The sequence below is a fragment of the Anopheles cruzii genome, chromosome 2 (genome assembly GCF_943734635.1).
Source record: "Anopheles cruzii chromosome 2, idAnoCruzAS_RS32_06, whole genome shotgun sequence".
Taxonomy (NCBI): domain Eukaryota; kingdom Metazoa; phylum Arthropoda; class Insecta; order Diptera; family Culicidae; genus Anopheles; species Anopheles cruzii.
Window position 1 is genome coordinate 3520637 of NC_069144.1, and position 21894 is coordinate 3542530.

Consider the following 21894-nt stretch of genomic DNA (forward strand, 5'->3'; position numbering starts at 1 on the left):
CAAAACAGAGCACTCATCAGGCTTGGGTCGTAGCAACACTCGATTCATTCGGCGCCCGGAAAACACCAGGTTAGACCACCGTTGGCAGACAAGAGCAGCTCTTCTCATGTCGGCCACGTCGAGATGGTCAAATATGCAGCACAAAACCTTAAATGAAAGACAAACACTAGTGGCACTGCTAAACTACAGTTATTTTCAACTATTGGTTCCTTACCTCCTCCGGTAAATCCGAAAGCATCATTGTGTTTCCTCGAACTAGAACAACGATTTGCACTGAACTGCAGCAACTGAAATTTTTGAAAGACCGATAACAACTGATAATCGATTGACGAATATTGACGTAGCGACCCTAGAAGCGAGAGATGCGCGAAGAGCTTATCTTGTTTGGCTGTAGCCATAGCGTAACTTTTGATCAACTCTAGAAGTAGGCCACTGGATGAAATTATGCCGTTAAATCAAAACATTGATCGCGTTTCTCTTTCAAAGTTGGACGTCTTTCCAAACACATAAAACAATTGGAACAATCCACGTCTAAAACTAATGTTTTTTTTGTTAGTTTCAAAACACCCAAGGAGCAACTATTGCCACGGTTTACACGGTCAGCTGTGGTAATGTGCGGCGATAACAGTTGTGGCATTTTAAATGGTCAGCTGTGGTAAGTAGGCGTGGCACTCGAGCTGTCAAACAGCCAAACCTTGGCACTCGATTTCCGGATTCCACTTTCCATCTGTTTCGCTTCGATTCTTAGAAAGTGCACACGCTCAATCTGAATCTCGAAACAAAAACGGTGCCGGGAACTGGTCAGCCCATTGCGACTCAATCGAAGCAGCGATAACCGAGAATTTTTTGCACAGTGCAAACGTTACACGCGCGACGATACGGATAATTTCTGCGATAATTATGGAGTATCCGACGATTAACGATCTACCAAACAAAGTAAGTGATTTTGGTTTGCGGCTTGTACAGGTAAAGTGGCTAAAAAAGTATTTGTTTTTTAGCTGTTGGAGATAATATTTGACCACCTTGGCGTGGTCGACCTGAAGAACGCGTCCATGGTGTGCCGACGATGGTCAGATTTAGCATTTTTAGGACGGCGGATGGATCGTGTGATGCTAGTGCCACAATTTCCGTGGGACAAAGCGTTGCTTCAAAGCAATCGAAAATATTGCCACCTTGAACTCCGAGAAACTGAAAAGTGCTCTGCGTATCTTAAGGAGTTATTCCAAACGTTCAGTGTTTCCTCATTGCGCTTAAAACACGGGAATTTATCACACTCCGTGTTACGGTCGATTTTGCTGGATGTACCTAACCTTCAGCATTTGACGATTGATAATATACCCGGACAAATGAACAAAATGGTTGAACCGCTCCCAATTATGAGAAAATTAGAACACTTGGAGAACCACAGTATCAATTCGGACAGTGCACTTCCTTGGTATACGATCGCCCCTTCTTTGCAAGGTCTGAAAATGTGTTGTGATTATGAGGACCAGTTGGAGCAGTGGAGACTTTTCAGTGGCCAGTTAAAGCAAGTTTATGCTAGTTTTGGCTTTCAACAGAATTTATTGGACCGCTTTTGCGATATGACATTTCCTCTTCTTGAGGAGTTGTCAATAAAATCGGCATTGTTTGAAGGTTCGTTCGGAGCAGAAAATTCGTTTCAACGCCACGAGTTTTTTCGAAGAAACGCCTCTTTGCGGCGTCTTCGCCTCGATGGCATTTACCTAGATAAAACGTTAGTTCAAGACATCACGAATTACAACAAAAAGTTGATGACTTTAGAAATCATAGGTGAACATAACCTTGACCGTGAATATGAAGATAACGGAGAACAAGGATCGTTGGATTCCCTGGCGCAACTGACTGAACTAAAGGTAAGCATGTAACGTGTGACCCTCTGTTCGAACGTAACCATGTTCAACGGTATTTTTTCTTGCAGCATCTAAGATTACAAAATCTGCCCACATGCATTTTTCGCGAACGTGAAGCACTTACCTCGCTCCAATCTTTGTATATGAATGAAATAACGTTTGGTTACGATGGACTGCTCGGTTTCCTCAGAGATCTTTTCGAGATCGCGCCGCAATTGAAGTGTTTGGAAGTAGGGTCCGTCGTGATGGCAGAAAACGCCGCTCAGTACATTTGCAACAATTTCAAGAAACTCACTCGTCTGCACCTGACCTATTCGGAAAAGGTAAGAACACTCATCGCTAGCCATGGCAGTGTCATGTAATCTCGGTTTGATTTGCTTTCTCAGGTAACGCGTGATGGTCTCTCCGGAATCGACCGATTACCGTTTCTATGGTATTTAGAATTACGCTTTTTTGCTGTACACACATTATTTATTAGCATCATTCCCCTAAAAAAGGTCCGCTACCTTACACTTCACCTTAAGTATCTAGTAAGTGAATGATGTACGATGACGCATGATGCGATCATTATGAAATTAGTTATCAAATTATGATCTATTTATCACACTCTTTTTCCCTCACACTTGTAGTACAATGAAGATGAACTTCTTCGGCTGCCGGAAATTTTCCCTCAACTCGACCGATTGAACTTGATCAACTCCGGCAAGTTTCTCCATGAATCTACTGTCGATAAGTTACGCCAATTACTTCCGACGTGTGCAATCAAAATATATGGCCAGCTTATCACTAACGCAGGGGTGCAAAAATGTTTTCCAAAGTGGACCGGAAGTGAAATGATGCCGGTGTGGGAGAAAGAATGGGTATTTAAAAATCGCATTGATTGATTTGGTGAATAAATTCATGTTTGGAAAAAAATCGCGTTTTGCCCCTTAGACCCGGGCCTTTTCAAACGATGTGTTAAAGTTTCGCCTTTTTTTGTTCTGGTTAAGATTCTTTTTAAGTCAAGGTCCACTTGTGACATCGTGCGATATCCGACCAGCTCCGCTTTCCCAAAACTCCCCCCTGCAGAATTTGGTTCGATTTGCTCGAAAATAACCCGATTTATGCCGAATTTTATGTTACGTTTGTATAGGAGCTCCACGTTCTAGGAGGTGTGGGAGGGTCAAACTTTCCTATTCACTGTCCGGTGTCACAAAATTACATGTTCATTAGTGTTGGAGAAATAGCGAAACAGAGGACGGACACACAAACATTCATTTTTATATATATAGATAGATAGATTTATTTCTTTACGTCAAAATAATGGTCTCAAAAGCTGAACAGAGAAAGTAAGATTAAAATAATAACTCATCTTGATTAGTTGTTGCGCCTAATAGACTCTCTTGTGATCGTTACGTTACTTTTGCACAGATCCCGCGCTCGGGTTCTTGGGTCCGAAAGATTCAGTGCCTCACCCCGACGTAGCTCGTTTCTTTACCAGTCTTTTTTATAATACCTAGCAGTTCGTCGGCCGACAGTCCCGAAGTGACGAACACCTTTTTGTTGTCCAGGTCAATCTCCACCTTTTCCACTTTTTCTAAAAACAAAAAACAATTTCAGCGTGATGTTTGCGAACACTGATTCCCAGCCACGTTGTATCCAAGGGCAACCGTGGCCAACTGTTGGCTATTTGCTTACCTTTCTGTTTGCCGAGGACACGCTCCACAGCCCCGGAACAGCCGGTACAAGTCATTTCCACTTGAAACTCGTGAACAGTCTGAAAATACGCCAAATTAATCACGCATAAATATTTTCTCCGTCACGCACAATACGCAAAAGTTCCGTGGGATCAATCAGCGAATGTTGGTCCTATTTTCGATGCTCTTCTTATCGCACAATGACACGGGTTCACGGGTGGGTAAGTGGTTGCGGCACTGCTGTTGCGAAGGACAAGCAGACGCCGAAGACGGTCAACCATGTTTAATCTAATCTACAGCCCGGAAAATGATCACTTACCGTCATTGTGCTGCTTCTATTGGCTCGTCCGTTTGCTCGATGTGGTCTATTCCCTTTTGGTGCTGCCTTCTACTGTGCTATTCTTTTTTGCTGACGTAGATGAACGAGGTTTTCCTGTTCACGGTGCAGTCACTTTCCGAAGTGGGTTGAAATTAAACTAAAGCGTCCGACACCACCGTAAACACTAACAATTCCCCACGTAATGATGCCAAGAGCAGAGTGCCGCATTCGGCACATTACATTTGTCATACACTGTGGATGTTTATGTTGCGTGCAACACAGCGTCAGTGTGCTTCAATCAATTATTTCTCCCGTACTGAGAGACAAAGCGCAGTGATGAGTAACTGTACCCAAATAAGTACGCATTCAAAGAAGCACAATGGTGAAAAAGTAATTTTCCGTACAGTACTTTTAGTGCCGCGCAGGTTTTGCTTATTGCATGCGAGTCACTGTTGACAGCTGCTGTCATCGAGTCTTTGTCGTTGTGGTCTTCTTCGTATTCCTTGCGTCGTCATATCAGCAGCGGCATGCGAACCTTTGGTACGATCCTGCGGCGTTAAAATCACTCCTTAGTCGCAAAATTTGCCCCGTAGTAAGCGTAGAGACGAACCGAACGGGCGTAAACAATACGCCATCGTCGAATGATCTTGTTTAGTGCGTCGTTGGCCAGAGATCGATCGTGTGGAAACGGGTGAAACGAACAGTGCCGTGTTTCGTCGTGCGTGTTTTGCATTTTGGCGACCAGTTTCCATTCGAGTGCAAGTAATATCTCCACGAACCATGCTTATCACAGTGCTGGACGTAACCATGACCGAGGGTTCCACCTTCGAGGTGGCCGACGATATGGAAGTGGAGAATCTGATCGCCTTGTGCCGGATGGAATTTAACATACAGGAGAACCTGGAACTAAAGCTGTCCAGCAAGCAGGGCGTAATGCTGAACCACAGGGAAACTCTCACGCACTACGGTGTCAAGGACGGAGACTTGGTGTGGCTACACAAAGCCGAACCGCGACCGGCCCGTCCACCGGCACCGAGCGCCACAGGTAAGCCCCCACCTGGCCCCATCTGTGGCGCCGGAGTGTCCCACTGACTAGCTTGCGCCTTTGTGTATAATTCAAATCTCATTCTCCGATCGCCACCGTCGTGTGTGTGTGTGTGAACGTGAAATGCAAAGAGTCCCCGCCTGGAGGTGTGCATCCGGCGGACGGCGCACCGTGAACAAAAGTCCAAATTTAAAATGTCTCAATACGCGCGCCAACACAACCAAGTCACGCGTCCCAAGAAAGTCGTTCAAATCTGGCGCTCCCACACACCTTCAACGGCCACGGCATTTTTCTGAGAAAACGCCGTCACCTCTTACCGCTGGCTGCCACCGCCGGGGGACGGGGACAGTGCAATGAACTGCATCGCGCATTCCTTACCCCAACGCCAACGCCAGTAACGCTGGGTGACCTTCCTTTCGTGGTGCTTCCCGCCCACCGAAGGATGACCTCAGCGTGAAATTGCGCGCGGTCTTCGGATCGTGTCTCACCGAATACCGAAGGCGTTCGGCTTTTGGGTTGCTTTGTTCTTTGTGGTTGTCACTGTTTACTGAACGCAATGAGCATCAATCTTGCTCGGTACCGCATATTTATTTTGCATTAATTGAAACACAATTTACGAGTACGAAGCTGACCACTGACTAATTGGCAGCCCGGTTTTTGCCAAGTGTTATATTTTCATGTTACAGACCTTAGGGGAGCTTGGGTACTTTGGGGACGCAGTAATCACAGTTTTCGTTTATTCACCAACGACTCTCATCTCAGGTCGATGTCTACTATGTCGCCACAGTACCTATCCCATAGCTTGCTGTGTTACCTTACCAAAATAACCAACCATTCTCTGTGAATCTTCCGGCAGATGCATCGAGACTGGCGAACCTAGACTTTGGCTCCATCCAAGTACCGAGTCGATTGTCCGGCGCGGCTAGTGGTTCTGCCGCAGCCGGCGGCGGCGGCGGGTCGTCCACGGCCGGTGGCGCTGGTCCTGTGAATCCACGCCCGTCGCCCTCGGTTGGCATGGAGGACGATCCGGCCGTGGTGCGCGAGATGTTTCTTTCCAATCCGGACCAGCTGGCCCTGTTGAAGCAAAACAATCCCCGACTGGCGGAGGCACTGCTTTCCGGCAACCTGGACACGTTTGCCGGCGTAATGCGCAAGCAGATTGCTGAGCGCATGGAGAAACAGCAGAAGCGGCTTCGAATACTGCAGGCCAGCCCGTTCGATGCCGAAGCCCAGCGGCTGATCGCCGAGGAGATCAAGCAGAAGAACATCGAAGCGAACATGGAGGCCGCGATGGAGTACAATCCCGAAACGTTCGGCACCGTGGTGATGCTTTACATAAACTGCAAGGTCAATGGTCACCCGGTGAAGGCGTTCATCGATTCGGGCGCCCAGGCAACGATCATGAGTGCGGCCGCGGCCGAGCGGTGCAACATTATGCGGCTGGTGGACACGCGCTGGGCGGGCATCGCGAAGGGTGTCGGCGTGCAGCGGATCATCGGGCGCATCCACATGGTGCAGATACAGATCGAGAACGATTTCCTCACCTCGAGCTTCTCGGTGCTGGAGGAGCAACCGATGGACATGCTGCTCGGGCTGGACATGCTCAAGCGCCACCAGTGCAACATCGATCTCAAGGGCAACGTGCTGCACATCGGCACGACCGGCACGAAGACTCCGTTCCTGGCCGAGGGCGATCTGCCCGAGTGTGCCCGGTTGACGGGCAGTCCGGAGGAAGAAAAGCGCGCCCTAAACGAGTCGACCAAACTGGCGGAGGAGCTGGCGATCAAGGATGCGCTCACCCGAAGTGCCCAGGAAGAAGGTATTCCGTTTATCCGTTTGTCGTAGCTGTCTCTTTGTCTGTTTCGCTCACGAGTTCGGTTCAAAATTCGCAGCAGCGGCGAGCGGGAGCGGCAGCAGCAGCAATAAACAACACAACCAGCAGACCTCAAGTTCCAGCACGGCAACCACTGTCACCACTCCTACCTCGGCCTCGGCTAGTGCTCCCGTGCCGATGGAGCAAGACCCGGCAGCAGCCCCGGTGACGAACGTGCCAGTGTTAGCGTCCGCCGTAGCGGAGGATATACCGCTCACGTTGCTGCCAACTGATCAGTTCACCGAGGTGGACGTCGTCGAGCTGGAATCGATGGGCTTCAACCGGCAGCTGGTGATTGACGAACTCAGGGCCGCCAACGGCGACAAAACGAAAGCGACCTCGGGACTGTTTTTGAAGCTCGGTTAAACCACCCTGGCGGATTGAACCGGATTGCCTCACAGGCATTTGCATTTGCCCTTTATTTTTAGCCTTGTCCCCCTTTTCTTTGTTTCCTCCAACGGTACATTAGCAAACATTATCAATCTGACTGAACACACGGCGACATCTTTGACCGCCCTTTTCTTTCATGTGACTCATTTGTTTGTGCCGTAAAATTATCTTCACAACGGGGACACATCAATGAGACAGCTTTCCGCGTGTACCAGGCTATCGTGGTTCCGAGAGGGACAACAAACTATGAACGACTGAACTGCTGTGTGTGTGTGAGTTTTTTTCTCTTTTGAATCATGGCTCCGTTCCGGGTTGTGGGTTTAGGGGTATATAATGATTTTCATCGCGTGACAGCAGACGAAGGAATCGAAATCGTAGAATATTAATAAAGAAATAAAAAAACGGTCCGAAAAGGTGATGAAACGAAGATTTTATTAACGAAATTCACCGCAAGTTCACAAGGTCTAAGTTCTATAACAGTGGAAAAAGTAAATGTGCAAAGAAAATTGCTCTCCTCTACCGGAAGGCATTCAATTTTGATTCTATCTGTTCGCGAAGAGCATGGAAATGGGTCGGAACAGGATGGAGCAGACCAACAGAGTTGTTCCAACGGGTGCGACATGCGATCGCGCCAACATCCGGTTGGCTGCAAAGTCTCTGCGCAATTTCTACCACGTTCCTGCCTTGCAAAGCATCGGCAATGGTCAGTGAGCTGGCGCCGTCCTCTGTCACGGACTTGCCATACAGTAAGCCCGCAGTTCCCAGTTGAGTAGCCAAAGAGCGACCGCGTGACTGCACCTGTTGCAGACAGTTCTCGTAGCTCTGCACTAACTCTCGGTGGTGCTCTCGGGGGCCACTAACGGTTCCTAGGGTCTGTTGAGCCGCAATCTGGTGGCGAAGATTCTGCAGCTCCCCAAGGGCGGCATCTTGTTCCGCCAGTTCCTGGTGCATTAGTGCCATTAGATTCGGAACAGTGTTCGGAACCCACACTACAGCAGGTTCGCGCGGAATGCCTTGCTGCTGCTGGGAACTGGCAGAACCGGTCGGTAGGGTCTGTGAATGAGGGCATTATGATCGATTGGTTTGGGGAAATATTTAGAGGAAATGGGTCCTGTTTGCGAGTACCATACCTTTGCAATGTGAGTATCCGGAACCACCTTTATCCCGATGTTCGGATTCCCGAAGCATACGGTATACAATGCATTGCATAAGTTATCGAAGGCAACGTTGGTAACGATGCCTTCGAAAACACCATAGTAACCGTCAGTATCAAGGTGTGCTCTGACCGTGGCTTCCGCTTCGATGGATGGTGGCAGAACCGCGGGTAGCTCGCCATCTAGGTATTCGAGTGTTGGCGGTACGGTGCGTAAGGTCCGAATTTTGTTTCGTCCAACATTTAGATACTCGCGTTCTCTTTTAAAGAACGCCGACGAGCAGCGTCGCGGCAGAGTGAGCGAGGGCTCCTTGCACAGTGATCTGCGGATCCTACCCCACGTTGCTCGATTGAGCTTGCGATTGCAAAGTCCTGGGTAGAATCGCTGAAGCAGCGACTCCATGGTATCCGTTTTACACTCCCAGCCCAGTAGGCAGCGGTCCAAGTCGCAATAGAACCATTCGCACAGCATGTACCGATGGAGAAGCCGAAGTTTGAAATTACCACCGCCGACTTTCGACTTAACAGCACTTTCGTCTTTGGTTGGCTCCGATACGTTCGGTGGCAGACTCTCAACGATTTCCACATCGCCCATCGCCTTCTGAATCCATCTTTTGTCGGGGAGGTTCATGATTTCTGGATCTTTAGCAGCTAACGGTGACGAAAAATCCTGGTAATCCTGGGTTACTGGACATACTTTTTCATCGAGGTCGATAGTTCCTGTAAGTTTCTTCGGGACACTATTCTTTTTCGCCTGTTTTCTCTTCGCTTTCTTTTTTTGATGACCGCCGCTGATGGGAATTCTTCTTTTGCCGGAGTGATCCATTATTTCGGGATCTTGAACAGTTGCATCGGATAAATGCTGGGAATCCTGTAGCTCTGTTATTGGGCAGGCTTTTAAGTCGAGGTCCATTGTTGGTACAGCTGGATTTTCTGCAGTTTTTACCGTTTTTCGCGAAGAAACTTTACTCCGCCATGATGCATCGGCGGCAGTTGAATCATAGACTTTACTGTTTCGCAGCTTCATGGCAATGGCTTACTGCGATCTGTTAATTCACCTTAGCAAAATAACCTTGCGCAGCTTACTAGATGTAAACCTGTACGAGGTTGTTATAACAGTGAGAAACAATTAACGGACCGTCAGAATAGTAAGGGAAAGGAAAACTAATGGCCGTACTTTATGAATAATCATGAATAGTCAAGTTTAAACACTGTACTTGGTTTATTGTGTTCTGTACATTATTCTTTTCGCATTTGACGTTTCAAGTTTCAGATGAGTGTATACAAAAGAAAAATACGACAAACTTGGCACAATTTGCCTTCATTGCTCTATATCGGACCCCACCTCGCCAGGGTTCATAATTTGGATGTCCAACAGTGGTTCCTTCCTCATCTCCGAGTCGTTCGTGTCCACATATTCGATTGTGTAACCATCCTCGTCGTACTCGTATTCGTCATAAGTAACCGTTTCGCCACCGTTCGTTGCGCTACACTCGGAACCTTGCACCGGACGGCCAGTTTCGGCACAGCCTGCTGCATCGACGTTTTCCTCCACTATCTCGTACGCCTCCTCGCCTTCAGAGTGCACGTTTGCACCTCGTTTGTGGGCTCTATTGCTGTAGTTGGCTTTTACGGCAGACCTCGAGACAGCTATGTGATCCTTGATGTGAAACTTTTTCGTGTGGATCTGTAGCTTCTTCCAACTTATGCAGCGCACCGGACAGTACTCGCAAACAAACGGACTCTCGAGCAGATGGTTCTGCCGGTGAACCCGCAGGCTTTTCTTGTAGCGGAACGTTTTCTTGCAGAGAGTGCAGCGATACGGGTGAACGGAACACGCCGAGCGTTGGTGCCTCATCAGAGCGTTCCGCGAAACGAACGCCATCGTGCAGTCCGGACAGTCGAACGGTTTTTCCCTCGCGTGGATTCGTTTGTGCACCACCAGGTAGCTCTTCTGCGAGTATCCCTTGAGGCACTGGTCACAGCTGAATGGTTTTTCGCCTAATGCAGCAGAAAAAGGGAAGTCAAATGAATGCGAATGCGGCCAAACGAAATGGAGGCCACTCGTGTGGCCACCCCTTACCCGTGTGCGTGCGCTCGTGCCGCACCAAGTTGGGTTTTTGCGAAAACCGCTTGTCGCAGATGCTGCACGAGTACGGGCGCTCTTTCGTGTGCGTCCGCATGTGGACGTTCAGGGTGTTCTGCTCGAGGTAGAACTTGTCGCAAATGTGGCAGGTGAAGACGTTGCGTTTCGTGTGCATGCGCTTGTGCCGGGACAGCGAGGTGGCGTATTTGAACGATTTGCCACACTCCGGACAGAGGTGCGGCTTGTAGACCAAGTTGCGCAGCTCACCCGTGTGCTTCCGCATGTGCTTACTCAGGTTGGACTTCTCCACGAACGACATGTCGCACTCGGTGCACTGGTGTGGCCGGTCCGTAAGGTGTATCCGCAAGTGGCGTTTCATTTTTTTCTCCGTTTCGAACTCCTTCAAGCACTTCGGGCATTCCTTCGCGCCACCAGCCACCGTTTCTACTGTCGCCGGCAGCTGCGTGGCGACCTGCGATGGAACTGCTGCTAGTTGCGCTTGTTGTTCCACTCCGCCACGGTTCACCGTTGGTTGAGTCGTCGGTTTTTTCCTTGCAAATACTACCGGAATCGGTGGATCATTCTGGTGGTTCGGTTCGGTCTGCTCCGTTTCCGCCTGGAACTCTTTTTCCATCGCATTGAGAAACCGTGACTGGTTCAAGTAACCGCGTAGCTTCTGTTCCGTTGTTTCGCACTGCAACTTGAAGAAGTGCGCCCGCCGAATCTCCAGCACACACGGCACGCAAAGCTGCACCGGTAAACCATCGCTCGGGACCGCTTTAATCCCCGTTACGGCGCACAGCATTTTGTCGAGGTTCAGCGAGAACAGCGGTTTCATACGTGGTTTGCTGGCCATACAGCAGCGACATATTTCCGAAAACACCAAGTTCTCCAACTCGTTCAGTCCGTCCTCCCTAATTTCGGCCATGCTGCGATTTTCACTCATCGCAGCCAATAATTGTTGCTACAATACAGAGGCACTATTTAATTTTTATACAGATTGTTTCTCAAATTGATGTGAAATAACCACTTTTAACTCAAATCAACAATTTGTTTTTCTGTTGTTGTGATTTACTTCGCTTTGCTCTGATCTCTCAGCTGTCTAAAGTTTGACTTCCCGCGGCTGTTATGACGTTTAGCTCGCTAATGCAAAAACTCTCCTCCTCACCGATTAATTACGCCTCGTAATTTAGCGTTTTTCGACGTAAAAATGAATACAGTGCTAGTTTTATCCAATAAAAAATGTTTAACTAATCTGTATTGTTCTTTTTGGAATCTCAAACACGAAGAGCGCCAACAGTTGGCCTTACCATTCTACAGAATACAACTTCTCAAACACTGAGCTGTCAAAAGTTTCGGCCAGCTTCGAATGTTTACAGTTGTTTCGCGACCGGTTCTTTTGATAGGTTACCGCACTCAAGGAAAGTGAGTACACTGGTTGCTAAGTGAAAACATTGTTCCGGTTGGGGAGACGAAAATCTAGTTTGTGCCATGCTGCTCAGACGATGGACGCTTGCCGCCGCCGGCACCACCCCACACGCAGCAGTGGCCACTTTGACCACTGGCTGTAAACTGTTACCGCACCGAACGCTGTCTTCGTCATCGAAACCCTTCACACTGGAACCACTGCGCGATCATCGGTCGTTCGTGCGTGTCCACGGGACAGATTCCGTCAGCTTTCTGCAAGGACTGATGACGAACGATATGCGCCACTTGGAGCACTCGCGCTCACTGTACGCCATGTTTCTGCGCGTGAATGGCCGTGTGTTTTGTGATGCGCTCATCTACCGACACCCGGCAGCTCCGGTGGCCGGCACGACCGACGGTGGAGACTTTCTGCTCGAATGTGACCGAGCGGTAGCGCCACGGTTAGAGAAACACTTGAAACTGTACCGCTTGCGCAAGAAGGTCCAGGTGCTGGCGGAAGAAACGTATCAAGCGTGGGTCGCCTTTGTGCCCGACAGTGAAGGAGAGCGACCGGTTGTGACGCTGGACGGAATTACAACCGGTGACCGGCCCGACGAGGAGCGTGTACAACTGTACAAAGACCCACGTCTACCGCGGCTCGGCTATCGTGTGCTGATCCGCGACGATACACAAGCCGCATCGATGGATCGCTTGTTGCGCCTCGTCCCGGGAGTTATCGCAACCGATCGACCACAGTACACACCGTTCCGGTACTCGCTCGGTGTCGGCGAAGGAGAAACCAACCTGCCCGACGGAAAATGTTTTCCGCTCGAGTGTAACGGTGATTTCCTGCACGGCGTTAGCTTCCAAAAGGGTTGCTACATCGGACAAGAACTGACGGCCCGCACCTACCACACGGGCGTGATACGGAAGCGCTTGATGCCGGTGCAGTTCACCGGTGGGCCCTCGCAGGCGCTGGAAGGCATCGCACCGGAAGTGCTGCGTGAAGCGGAGATCAAAACCGAGGACGGGGCTGTAGTCGGAAAGCTGAGAGGCTACCAAGGGGGTCACGGGCTTGCCTTGCTGCGCGTGGAGAAAGTTTTAACGGGCAGCACACTAACGTTAACCGTCCTCGGCATCCCCGGGACTATCCCGTGCCGTACCAAGAAACCCTTCTGGTGGCCAAACGAACTGAACGCACGCTCTTAGGCGCGGCAATCTTTCCCGCCATGTGTTGTAGCTTAGCGATTTATTGTTACACTTCCCCGAAATTTCCTCTCCGGCAGATGACCACCACGCCACCGACGACGGCGACGACAGTGACTGGCGCGGAACCTAGCAATGCAACGTCCGCAGCCGTTGCCACGGACGTGGCGTCGATCGCGTTCCGATGCGGGTTGTGCGATTTGAGCGAACAATGTGACTACCACGGACGACGGCCACCGTTCACCGGGAAGCTGCTGGAGCTGGCGGAAGAGTGTTACGTGATGCGGGACCCATTTGCGCCACCACCGCACGCCGTGCCCGACAAGCCGCCGTGCGAGTACTTTCTGGTGCTCGGTGCCGACTGCAACCTCTGCCGGCAGCCGGTGTGTAAAGCGCCCGACTGTAGCTTCTTCTACGGGGCCACCTTCTGCCGGAGGTGTTGCCACGAGCGGATACAGGACTTTCCGCTCGAAGTAAGAAGTAAAATAAAGAAACAATTCTCTTAGCACGTTAGAAAACCAACTGAGCAGGCTGCGACCAACCGTACCAAGCTCAATCTAGTAGTCCAGAAGAAGAGAACGCACGCCCCGTTTGTCACAACGAAACAACATTTATTCTGCTCTTCCAGCTGGTTCTGTCGTCTCTCTCTCTCTCTCTCTGTCTCTCTGTCTCTGTACAAACTTTCACGCGAAAACTAAACCACTAATTCACTCTAAAGGGCAACGAAAAGCTTTTGCGACGGCCACCACCACCGAGGACGACGGGCGTGGCGTGGGCAAACAGTAACAAACTCTAAATGGCTCTTGCCGAGGAGGCGCGCACGGATGCGTCAGTCACTTTACGTCGGGTTGAGACCCTGTTGGAATGTGAGCTGCTGTTGCTTCTTCACCTCGTCCTGCATCTCCAGAGCCAACTGTTTGAACTTTTCGGCCTTCTTCTCGTCCCGGGCCGTCCCGTCGCCCTTGGCGTACATCTGGCTGAGGTTGGCGCAGGCGTACATATTGCGCAGCTCGCACGCTTTGTACGCGAACTCGAACGCTTTCTCCATGTCCCGCTCGACGACGTACGCGCCGGCCGGAAGCCGGTTCGTGGTGGCCAGAGGCTGACTCTCACTGGCGGCTTTCGCCACCGACACCGTCGCCTCGTCGCCGTGTGACGCACCGGGAGCGGCGGCGGTCGGTTCTCGTTTCGTTTCGTCCTTCAGCACGCCGGAGATGTACATCCCGGACAGGTAGAAGCAGGCGCCGGCATTGTTCATCTGGCAGCTCTTCTTGAGCAGCTCGAACCCCTTCGACACGTCCCGCGGGATCTCCTTGGGCATCAGCTTCGACACCAGCAGCAGGCCGCTGTGCAGGCAGGCGTCCGGATCGTTCAGTGTGCAGCCCTTCTCGTAGTAACTGTAGGCCTTCGCCGGATCACCCTTCTCCGAGGCGCGCCCCTTGCCCAGAAAGCTGTAGTTGCCGTACTTGAGGCAGCTCTTGCCGTAGCTGTAGTCGTCACAGTTCGATCGGTACACTTTGGCGGCCTTCTCGAAGTCTTTCCGAATGCCCTCGAGATAATCTCCGAGCAGGTGGCAAACTGTAAGCGAACAGAACGTAAAACAGAACCCGGTCGGTTGCCGTGAGGAGAATCCGTCAGATTGCTGCGTGGATTGTGCGAGACCGTACCTTCCGGTTTTTTCTCCGAGTAACATCCGAACCGATACTCCACGCCAAGGTTCTCCAGGTACTCCTTCACGTCGCTTTCATTCTTCAGGTCGAACGACGACATCGCAGGCAGGCCAGGCTGTGACCGGGTGCACTCCGGAACCGCTCGAAGTGGTCAAACTCTCTCTTTTCACCGAGCGCCCTCACCCGTCTCACGTAACGTTTTGATGGATGCAAAATGTTTTCGGTGGCGTGTTTTTTATTTGGTTCTGCCCCTTTGAACCGGGCCGAAATGTCACACGCGCGGATGACAGCTGCCAAGGCAGAGCAGTGCAGCCAGAAGATGCATAATTTACCACGAAATAACTGCGGATTTTGGGGGCCACACGAAGCGTAAAACCGATAGTAAAATTAATTTATAATGTCAAATCGTTTATGCTTCGTGTGGCAGGCTTAAAATATAAAAAAAAGGTTATACCGAAATGTCAAACGTGTTTACATTCGTGGTTTTGGCCCGAGAAAATTGAAATCGAAGAGGTAAGTTGAATTCGGAGTATTCTTTTCTGTTTTTTTAGATTCTGTTGCTGTACCAGCAAACAAGAACTTACATTATCCTCTTTCACGTCTCCGCGGACTCACAAAAGGTTTTGACATTCATGCAATCAATAATCATGAGTAATTTATATTCTCCTTTAATCATCATTAACAATCCCGCGACCAAGACGTTCGAATCTTTCCCGACAAAGCACTTCTGATTCCTAGGAACTAGTTTTGATCGTACAAGCATAAATGATAGATAACATTTAAATACAGGCTTGAAACATGGTTGGTGATTGAAAAAAATCTAGGACTTGGGGTTAGCGTTTAAGGAAAATGTTTCCGTTCATAATCCATTGTTCGTTAATATCGTGTTCCATATAAGTCGATTTTGCATGATGGAATCATGTCGTGGAGCGATGCAACCATTTCCTCATTTATCGGACAGCCTTCGATGACTAGCCTTTCCAGCTTAGGGAACGCTTTCGGTATCTCGAAAAGCCTACGATCCGTTAGCTGCACTCGCCGAAGATGTAACGGTTTGCCGCCGGAAGATAAAAAAACATGTTAGCTCATTAATCTTACAACTATCAACTCGTGTATCCCATCAACTCACCTCCTCACAATATGAAAATTTCAAGAATCGAACGGTGGGTAGGTGAACTTTACTTAAATCTCTAATACTCATTTCGCACAATTGCAGGTCACGTAGGAGTGGTAGCCTTTCCAAGGACTTGAATACACGCGATGACTAAAACATGTAAGAGCATAGTAATTGTATTGGCCACCTTTTCGCCGGCAAATGCAGCAAAACATCTCTCGAATAACCTTACCTCACAAAAGTCTAGTATAATTGAATCGATGTGTGAGCAATATTTGCAGATCATATCGAAGAATTTGGCATTAGGGGAGTCAAGAGCATAGAATGATTCAATAAATTCCAAACATTTCAATTGTGGCGCAACCTGTTTGGTCAATAAACTCCAATGATGAATGTCGCGGGTCCCATCGATAGAGATCTTTTCGAGTGAAGAAATCACTCCACATCCCTTAAAAACATCCACGCTCACATCTTCATATGAGACGTCAAAGATGCCAAGATGCTGCAAGAAGGAATCGTATCGAATAAGTCAGGGTCGAAACATTGCTGTACAAAATATGTACTTACCTTGAGCTTGGTTAGCTGATCCAAGCACTTGAAATCTCCTTGCTGAAGGTTTGATGTACTAAGCACCAAATACGAAATATTGCGACAATGGCTCGTGATGATTTGGAACAAGTCTAACGGGATCGCGTTGTAGATCTCGAGCTCTTGAATAGAGGAGTGCCTTCGAAAAAAATCTAAACTTAACTGAGGAATGGTCGTTGTTGTGCGAAGCAAATGCAACTCCCTGAGTCGAGGGAAGTTCAGTAGAAAAAAGGCTTCGGATACACTGTTAACTGTAACCAACTTTAGCTGAGGGCTGAAATGCTCTAAAACGTCGAAAAACGCTCCTCCATCCGCACACAAGTGCAGTTGTTCTAAGCGCGGGGAGTTGGTAGGTAAATTGAGGGCATCTCTGAACAGTGGCATCTTAGTAGTGTAGAGATCTAGATATTTCAACTTAAGTAGAGCTGGAAACGACGCGGTTTCGGTGTCTTCAGCCGGTAAGCTCATGTGAATCGTCAATTCCTGCACATTCGGGACTTCTAAGAGGAATTTTCTAAGCAGGGTTATGTTGACGAACGAACTAATTTGCAAACTAGAAATCGATAACCCGAACTTGTGCAATATCTTTTCTGGCATTCCTTCGGTAAATTTCAGTGTAGCATCGTTGGAAAAGTAAATGTGGCGATAGCTTCGTTTACTATTCAGCAAAACACAGCATTCATTAGGCGTGGGTCGTAGCAGCACTCGATTCATTCGGCGCCCGGAAAAGACCAGGTTAGACCAGCGTTGGCAGACAAGAGCAGCTCTTCTCATGTCGCCCACGTCGAGGTGGTCAAATATGCAGCACAAAACCTTAAATGAAATAGAAACGTTAGTGGCACCGCCAAACTAGAGTTACTTTCAACTATTGCTTCCTTACCTCTTCCGGTAAGTCCGAAAGCATCATTCTGTTTTCTCGCAAACGAACTAGAACAACGATTTGCACTGAACAACTGAAAATATTGAAAAGCGGAAAAGCAACTGACAATCGATTGACGTGCGTCAAATGTAGCGACCCTATAAGTGAGAGATGCGCAAATAGATTATCTTGTTTGGCTGTAGCTATAGCGTAACTTTTGGTCAACTCTAGAAGTAGGACACTGTATGAAATTATGCCGTTAAATCAAAACATTATCATTTGGATCAGTGGAGTAACGGGAGGCGGGAAGGGAAACTCACCAGGAAGTCCGATCCTCTGAAACGCCGGATAATCGAGAAATGAGAATGAAATGAGGCGTGGCGACGCACGCCGGGAACAGCCAGTATGAAATAAATCGTCCCAAAAAACGAAAATTTTCAAATTTGAAGTAAATCATCTCGAAAAACGATATTTTTCCAAATTTGCTGTAATTCATTCCGAAATACGGTGCGCCAAAAATGGAAAGCGATTCACTACGAAATACGATATGATTTGCGCTACCGGCGCCGCGTTAGCGATGTATGCGCCCCTATTAGATTTCGGGCCCGGACCGAGTTTGGAAACTTCTTCAAATTTAAATTGGTTTTTTTTCTTTATTTTGCAGTGATTTACGGGACGATGACGGGATACCGATTTCAACCGTTTCTACTATTGTTTTTCGGCCCCTATTCGCGGAAAGTGACCATTGCCGGATTAATCAAACAATAAAAAGCGATGCGAGTGTATTGGTAACAGGATGTTTTATTGTTTCAAAGCGTAATTTTTATTGAAATAAAGCGAATAACCACTCTAGAGAGCCAGAGTTGTTCTTGAAAACATCCGAAAGCTTTGTGGAACCAATAGAGGCACACAGGTAGGTTTGAGTTGAATGCCAAATCGATCGTTTTTGAGCATCATTTCTTTCGTCGGCAAAACATACTTACGCTCGTTCTTCGATTCCAATAAAAGACACAAGACAAGTTTTTTAAATTGTTTTCACTATTTGGAAAAGTAACAAAGCGAACAATGGAGGTTAAAAGCTAAGCTAATACGATCCAGACGATGCAGGGACACAACGATGAGTCATGCACGCACGCCCGTGATTAGACGAGGTTCGACCACCACCAACGGCAACGCAAAGAGGCACGTTTGCGTGTGCCTTTGTTGATCCATTTAAACTCAATCAAACAATAAACGCGCCGCACAGACTACGCGTGGCGTATAGGAGCACAGAAGCGGCATCAGTCGCAATGTGTGATGAATTGAATTTGAAAAATTGTCATTTCCGCAACGGCGCGCGATCGCGAGCCGGTTTTCGTGGTTTATTCGTTCTTCAATCGACGGCCACGGAACGAGGGAAGCGTTTCTCCGGTTAGGTAGTTGTAACGTGTGCCGCCGCCACGAGGAAGTCCTTTCTTTGGAGTTGTGGTATTTGTCTCTTTGGGGTTAATTGAGGCCATCCGTAGGATTACCATTGCCGGCGGGGAGTGGAATGACTCGGCTGAAGGCTCCTTCTGTTTGAAGCCCTGAGAAGTAGCTTACTGTATCTTGGCGGGGATCAGCACACACACTACCTGCGTGCCGGCCGCTATCAGCTCCCATTTCACTTCGACCGATACCTGTAACGATGCGCAGAAGGGGATTCGTGGAATACTTTTGGAAAGTAACTAATACTAAGAGAACCCCATTTGGTCCATATCAGCTGATCAAAAAAACCGACGAACCACAAACCAAATGCGGTAAAAAATTGCAAATAAAATGTTGGCCGTTCGCGTGATCGTTGGCATGACAAGTTTAAACGGTGATGATCGCCGATAAGCCAGCTTCGAAATTAAATGCCCAAACAACGCAGCGAACGATCATGGTCATCGTCGAGTGCTTACCTTCGGGTACTGCTTCAGAACCGGCAGGGTGGTGCTGTAACGGTACGTGGTTTTCTTCGCCAGCGGACACTCGAGCCCACTGTCCTGGCACCCGTTATCGTTCGGCAGCGGGAACGGTACCTCCATCCCGAGGATGATGCCGTGTACGACTGCCTTCAGCTCGCTCAGCTCTTCATCTAATGGGGGGGAAAGAGTTTCAGGATAGAATTCAAGGCACCAGAAAAGATAAGCAGCAAGAGACAAAGAATAAAGACGGCCGCGTGTCCTTGGAATGCCACCCGACTAAATTAGTTAATTCGACTTAATTGTTGGTCCGATGTTGTCGGACGGGCGTTAGAAAACGTTAGACCTTGGCCCCAATGGCCAGGGTCAGCTGGCGATTTGTCCTTGGCGGAGACTTTCTAAGGATTCCCACCAAAGGAAGCCAACGGAATTCGCCTCCGCCGTACGTACCGCTCGTAAACGTGATGGAAATGGTGGCGTTCGAGTTGCGCTTCAGCACGCAGGTCGCATCGTCGTCGGCACAGTTCGACACCTCCACCTTGCTGTACTGACCGATGGCCGTTTCATTGGCTGGTTTGGGAACAGAACAAGCATAAAAAACTCCGTCAATTCACTCCATCGTGTCACCGGGATGCGTCACACAATTGTCCTACCGCAATTGGCAAATTCGGCGGCCTCTGTGGCCGACGGGAGCAGGCAGGACAGTAGCAGAACCGTCGCCACGGTTATCACCGCCGCCGTCGACTTGCCGAAGATCATGATTCTCCTGCTATCTCACCACGGACGGACCCCGAAAACAGGAAGAGAGGCAGGCGGAAGTTACCCGTGTGGACCACGGCTCGGCTGGCTTATCAACACACTTTCGGGATGCGCTCTTGCCGCGCGACAAGGGAATGCGATAATCGCGCACAGCACCACACTGTATGCGGGACACAGAACCTTCCTTCTCTCGTTCCAAACGACGACCGTTCCGTTTAGAGCTTCGGCAGCAGACTGAGCTCGTGCGTTGGGTACTCGGATTGCTGTAGCTCCGTGAATCACCCGTCCATTAGCTCTACCGGAAAGTGTTGTGCCTCTGGTGAACGATCGATTCAATCTGCACCAAACGAATATAAATGTCATGAGGAAGGGTTCTCTTTTCCATTTGATTATAAAACAAAAACGGCTTAATATTTTTCGAAGGTTGAACATTTATTTGAAAGTTTCATTCATGACATTTATGTACAAAATATAATTTTGGTTGGAGAAAATTGAAAAATATGAAAAACTTATTTCCAAAGTGGTAGGTCTTCAATTTCAACGAGTGAGTGCACGCATTTTTGACCACAGATTAAGCTTCCTTCCATATAAAATATACTTTGTTAATTAACCGCGCTTAACCAAATTAACCAAAAGCGCGTTAATCAATTAACCGCGCTTTTGATTCCTAGAAACTAGTTTTGATAGGCGTAAAGGCATAAATTATGGATAACATTAGCACAGCATAACAAGCACCATGTCATTTTGTCCCCATGCGTTCGGTCAGCACCAACCTGATTCACCTAGTCCATTTAGCAAGTACAATTATTTCCAATGGCCAACAATTGGATGTAATTTACATTGATTTTAGTGCTGCTTTCGACCGTGTGCCTCATGAGACTTGGCTAAAGAAGTTGTTGAAAATTGGTGTTTGCTCTACTTTTGTTAAGTGGTTTGAGTCCTTTCTTTCTGTCCGTGAAATTCGGGTGGAAATTGACAATTGTGAGTCCGATGTCTTTTCAAACGTTTCCGGTGTGCCTCAGGGTAGTAATTTTGGTCCGTTACTCTTTATTATATTCCTGAATGATGTTACTTAGTTCTGCCCTGCTTCCTGACTGTCATCTTTTGTATGTTGATGATCTCAAAATGTTTTTGCCTATTGATAGCATTTTGGACTACAAAATTAGCTCTCCCATCCCAGACGGGCCAGGGCTGAGGAATGATATTCATGTTTTGTCCACACATATCAAAATACGGAAAAGAACAAAGGGTTGATACATGGTTAAGTCTGTTTAAGCATTTCGTTTTCGGCATCTGAATTATAATGATTGAAAGGAAGGTAGCTAGCCCTGCTAGGCCATGGTGTTCCATATAAGTCGATTTTGCATGATGGAATTATGTCGTGGAGCGATGCAACCATTTCCTCATTTATCGGACACTGTTCGATGACTAGCCTTTCCAGCATAGGGAACGTTTCCGGTATCTCTAAAAGCCTACGAAGCGATAGCTGCACTCGCCGAAGATGTAACGGTTTGGCGCCATGCAGGTATTCGGAAGATAAGAAAAAATGTTAGCTCATAAACCTCACAACCATCAATTCGTGTATCCGATGAACTCACCTCCCGACAACATGAAATTTTCAAGAATCGAACGGTGGGTAGGTGAACTTCACTTATATCTTCAATACGAGGCACCATGTACAATTCCACGTCACGTAGTCGTGGTAGTCTTTCCAAGAACTTGTATGCACCCTCCGACTAAAATATGTAAATGCAAAGTAATTGTATTGACCGCCTTTTCGCCGGCAAATGCAATGATATAACTCTCGTAAAAGCTTACCCAACAATCTTGTAGTATAATTGAATCGATGTGTGAACAATTATCGGAGATCACACCAATGGCTTCGGCCATAGAGGCGTTAAAATATGATTCATTGAAATGCAAGCATTTCAATTGTGGCGCAACCTGTTTGAG

General features: G+C 48.3%; 8 protein-coding genes across 9 annotated transcripts; 4 read left to right on the top strand and 4 right to left on the bottom strand.

Moving 5' to 3' along the window:
• Positions 1–749: 749 nt before the first annotated feature.
• LOC128267668 (uncharacterized) lies at positions 750–2774 on the top strand. Its single transcript, XM_053004556.1, has 5 exons — positions 750–936; positions 999–1874; positions 1940–2194; positions 2258–2401; positions 2501–2774. The coding sequence occupies exons 1-5, from the start codon at positions 901–903 to the stop codon at positions 2753–2755; spliced, it is 1566 nt and encodes a 521-aa protein (XP_052860516.1). The 5' UTR covers positions 750–900; the 3' UTR covers positions 2756–2774.
• Positions 2775–3129: 355 nt separating this feature from the next.
• On the bottom strand, positions 3130–4055 carry LOC128267753 (copper transport protein ATOX1). The gene is made up of 3 exons (XM_053004656.1): positions 3867–4055; positions 3549–3627; positions 3130–3447 (listed from the first exon to the last, which is right to left on the bottom strand). The coding sequence occupies exons 1-3, from the start codon at positions 3870–3872 to the stop codon at positions 3314–3316; spliced, it is 219 nt and encodes a 72-aa protein (XP_052860616.1). The 5' UTR covers positions 3873–4055; the 3' UTR covers positions 3130–3313.
• Positions 4056–4402: 347 nt separating this feature from the next.
• Positions 4403–7579, top strand: LOC128277699 (protein DDI1 homolog 2). 2 transcript variants are annotated; one of them, XM_053016198.1, is made up of 3 exons: positions 4403–4911; positions 5768–6730; positions 6804–7579. In XM_053016198.1, exons 1-3 carry the CDS (start codon positions 4647–4649, stop codon positions 7148–7150), a joined length of 1575 nt encoding a protein of 524 aa, XP_052872158.1. In that variant the 5' UTR covers positions 4403–4646; the 3' UTR covers positions 7151–7579. The 2 variants fall into 2 exon arrangements, with proteins under 2 accessions (XP_052872158.1, XP_052872159.1); XM_053016199.1 differs by having other exon boundaries at positions 6807–7579.
• A 2069-nt stretch (positions 7580–9648) lies between these two features.
• Positions 9649–11463, bottom strand: LOC128274831 (zinc finger protein 25-like). The gene is made up of 2 exons (XM_053013154.1): positions 10411–11463; positions 9649–10328 (listed from the first exon to the last, which is right to left on the bottom strand). Exons 1-2 carry the CDS (start codon positions 11357–11359, stop codon positions 9649–9651), a joined length of 1629 nt encoding a protein of 542 aa, XP_052869114.1. The 5' UTR covers positions 11360–11463.
• Positions 11464–11867: 404 nt separating this feature from the next.
• LOC128278118 (putative transferase CAF17 homolog, mitochondrial) lies at positions 11868–13031 on the top strand. Its single transcript, XM_053016782.1, has one exon. The coding sequence runs from the start codon at positions 11905–11907 to the stop codon at positions 13027–13029; it is 1125 nt and encodes a 374-aa protein (XP_052872742.1). The 5' UTR covers positions 11868–11904; the 3' UTR covers positions 13030–13031.
• LOC128278119 (cysteine-rich DPF motif domain-containing protein 1) lies at positions 13031–13532 on the top strand. The gene has a single exon (XM_053016783.1). It carries the CDS (start codon positions 13050–13052, stop codon positions 13530–13532), a length of 483 nt encoding a protein of 160 aa, XP_052872743.1. The 5' UTR covers positions 13031–13049.
• Positions 13533–13611: 79 nt separating this feature from the next.
• Positions 13612–14895, bottom strand: LOC128278090 (cytochrome c oxidase assembly factor 7 homolog). The gene is made up of 2 exons (XM_053016746.1): positions 14694–14895; positions 13612–14604 (listed from the first exon to the last, which is right to left on the bottom strand). The coding sequence occupies exons 1-2, from the start codon at positions 14794–14796 to the stop codon at positions 13865–13867; spliced, it is 843 nt and encodes a 280-aa protein (XP_052872706.1). The 5' UTR covers positions 14797–14895; the 3' UTR covers positions 13612–13864.
• Positions 14896–18284: 3389 nt separating this feature from the next.
• LOC128277556 (NPC intracellular cholesterol transporter 2 homolog a) lies at positions 18285–20161 on the bottom strand. Its single transcript, XM_053016031.1, has 4 exons — positions 19836–20161; positions 19633–19752; positions 19180–19355; positions 18285–18915 (listed from the first exon to the last, which is right to left on the bottom strand). The coding sequence occupies exons 1-4, from the start codon at positions 19939–19941 to the stop codon at positions 18835–18837; spliced, it is 483 nt and encodes a 160-aa protein (XP_052871991.1). The 5' UTR covers positions 19942–20161; the 3' UTR covers positions 18285–18834.
• Between the last annotated feature and the right edge of the window lie 1733 nt (positions 20162–21894).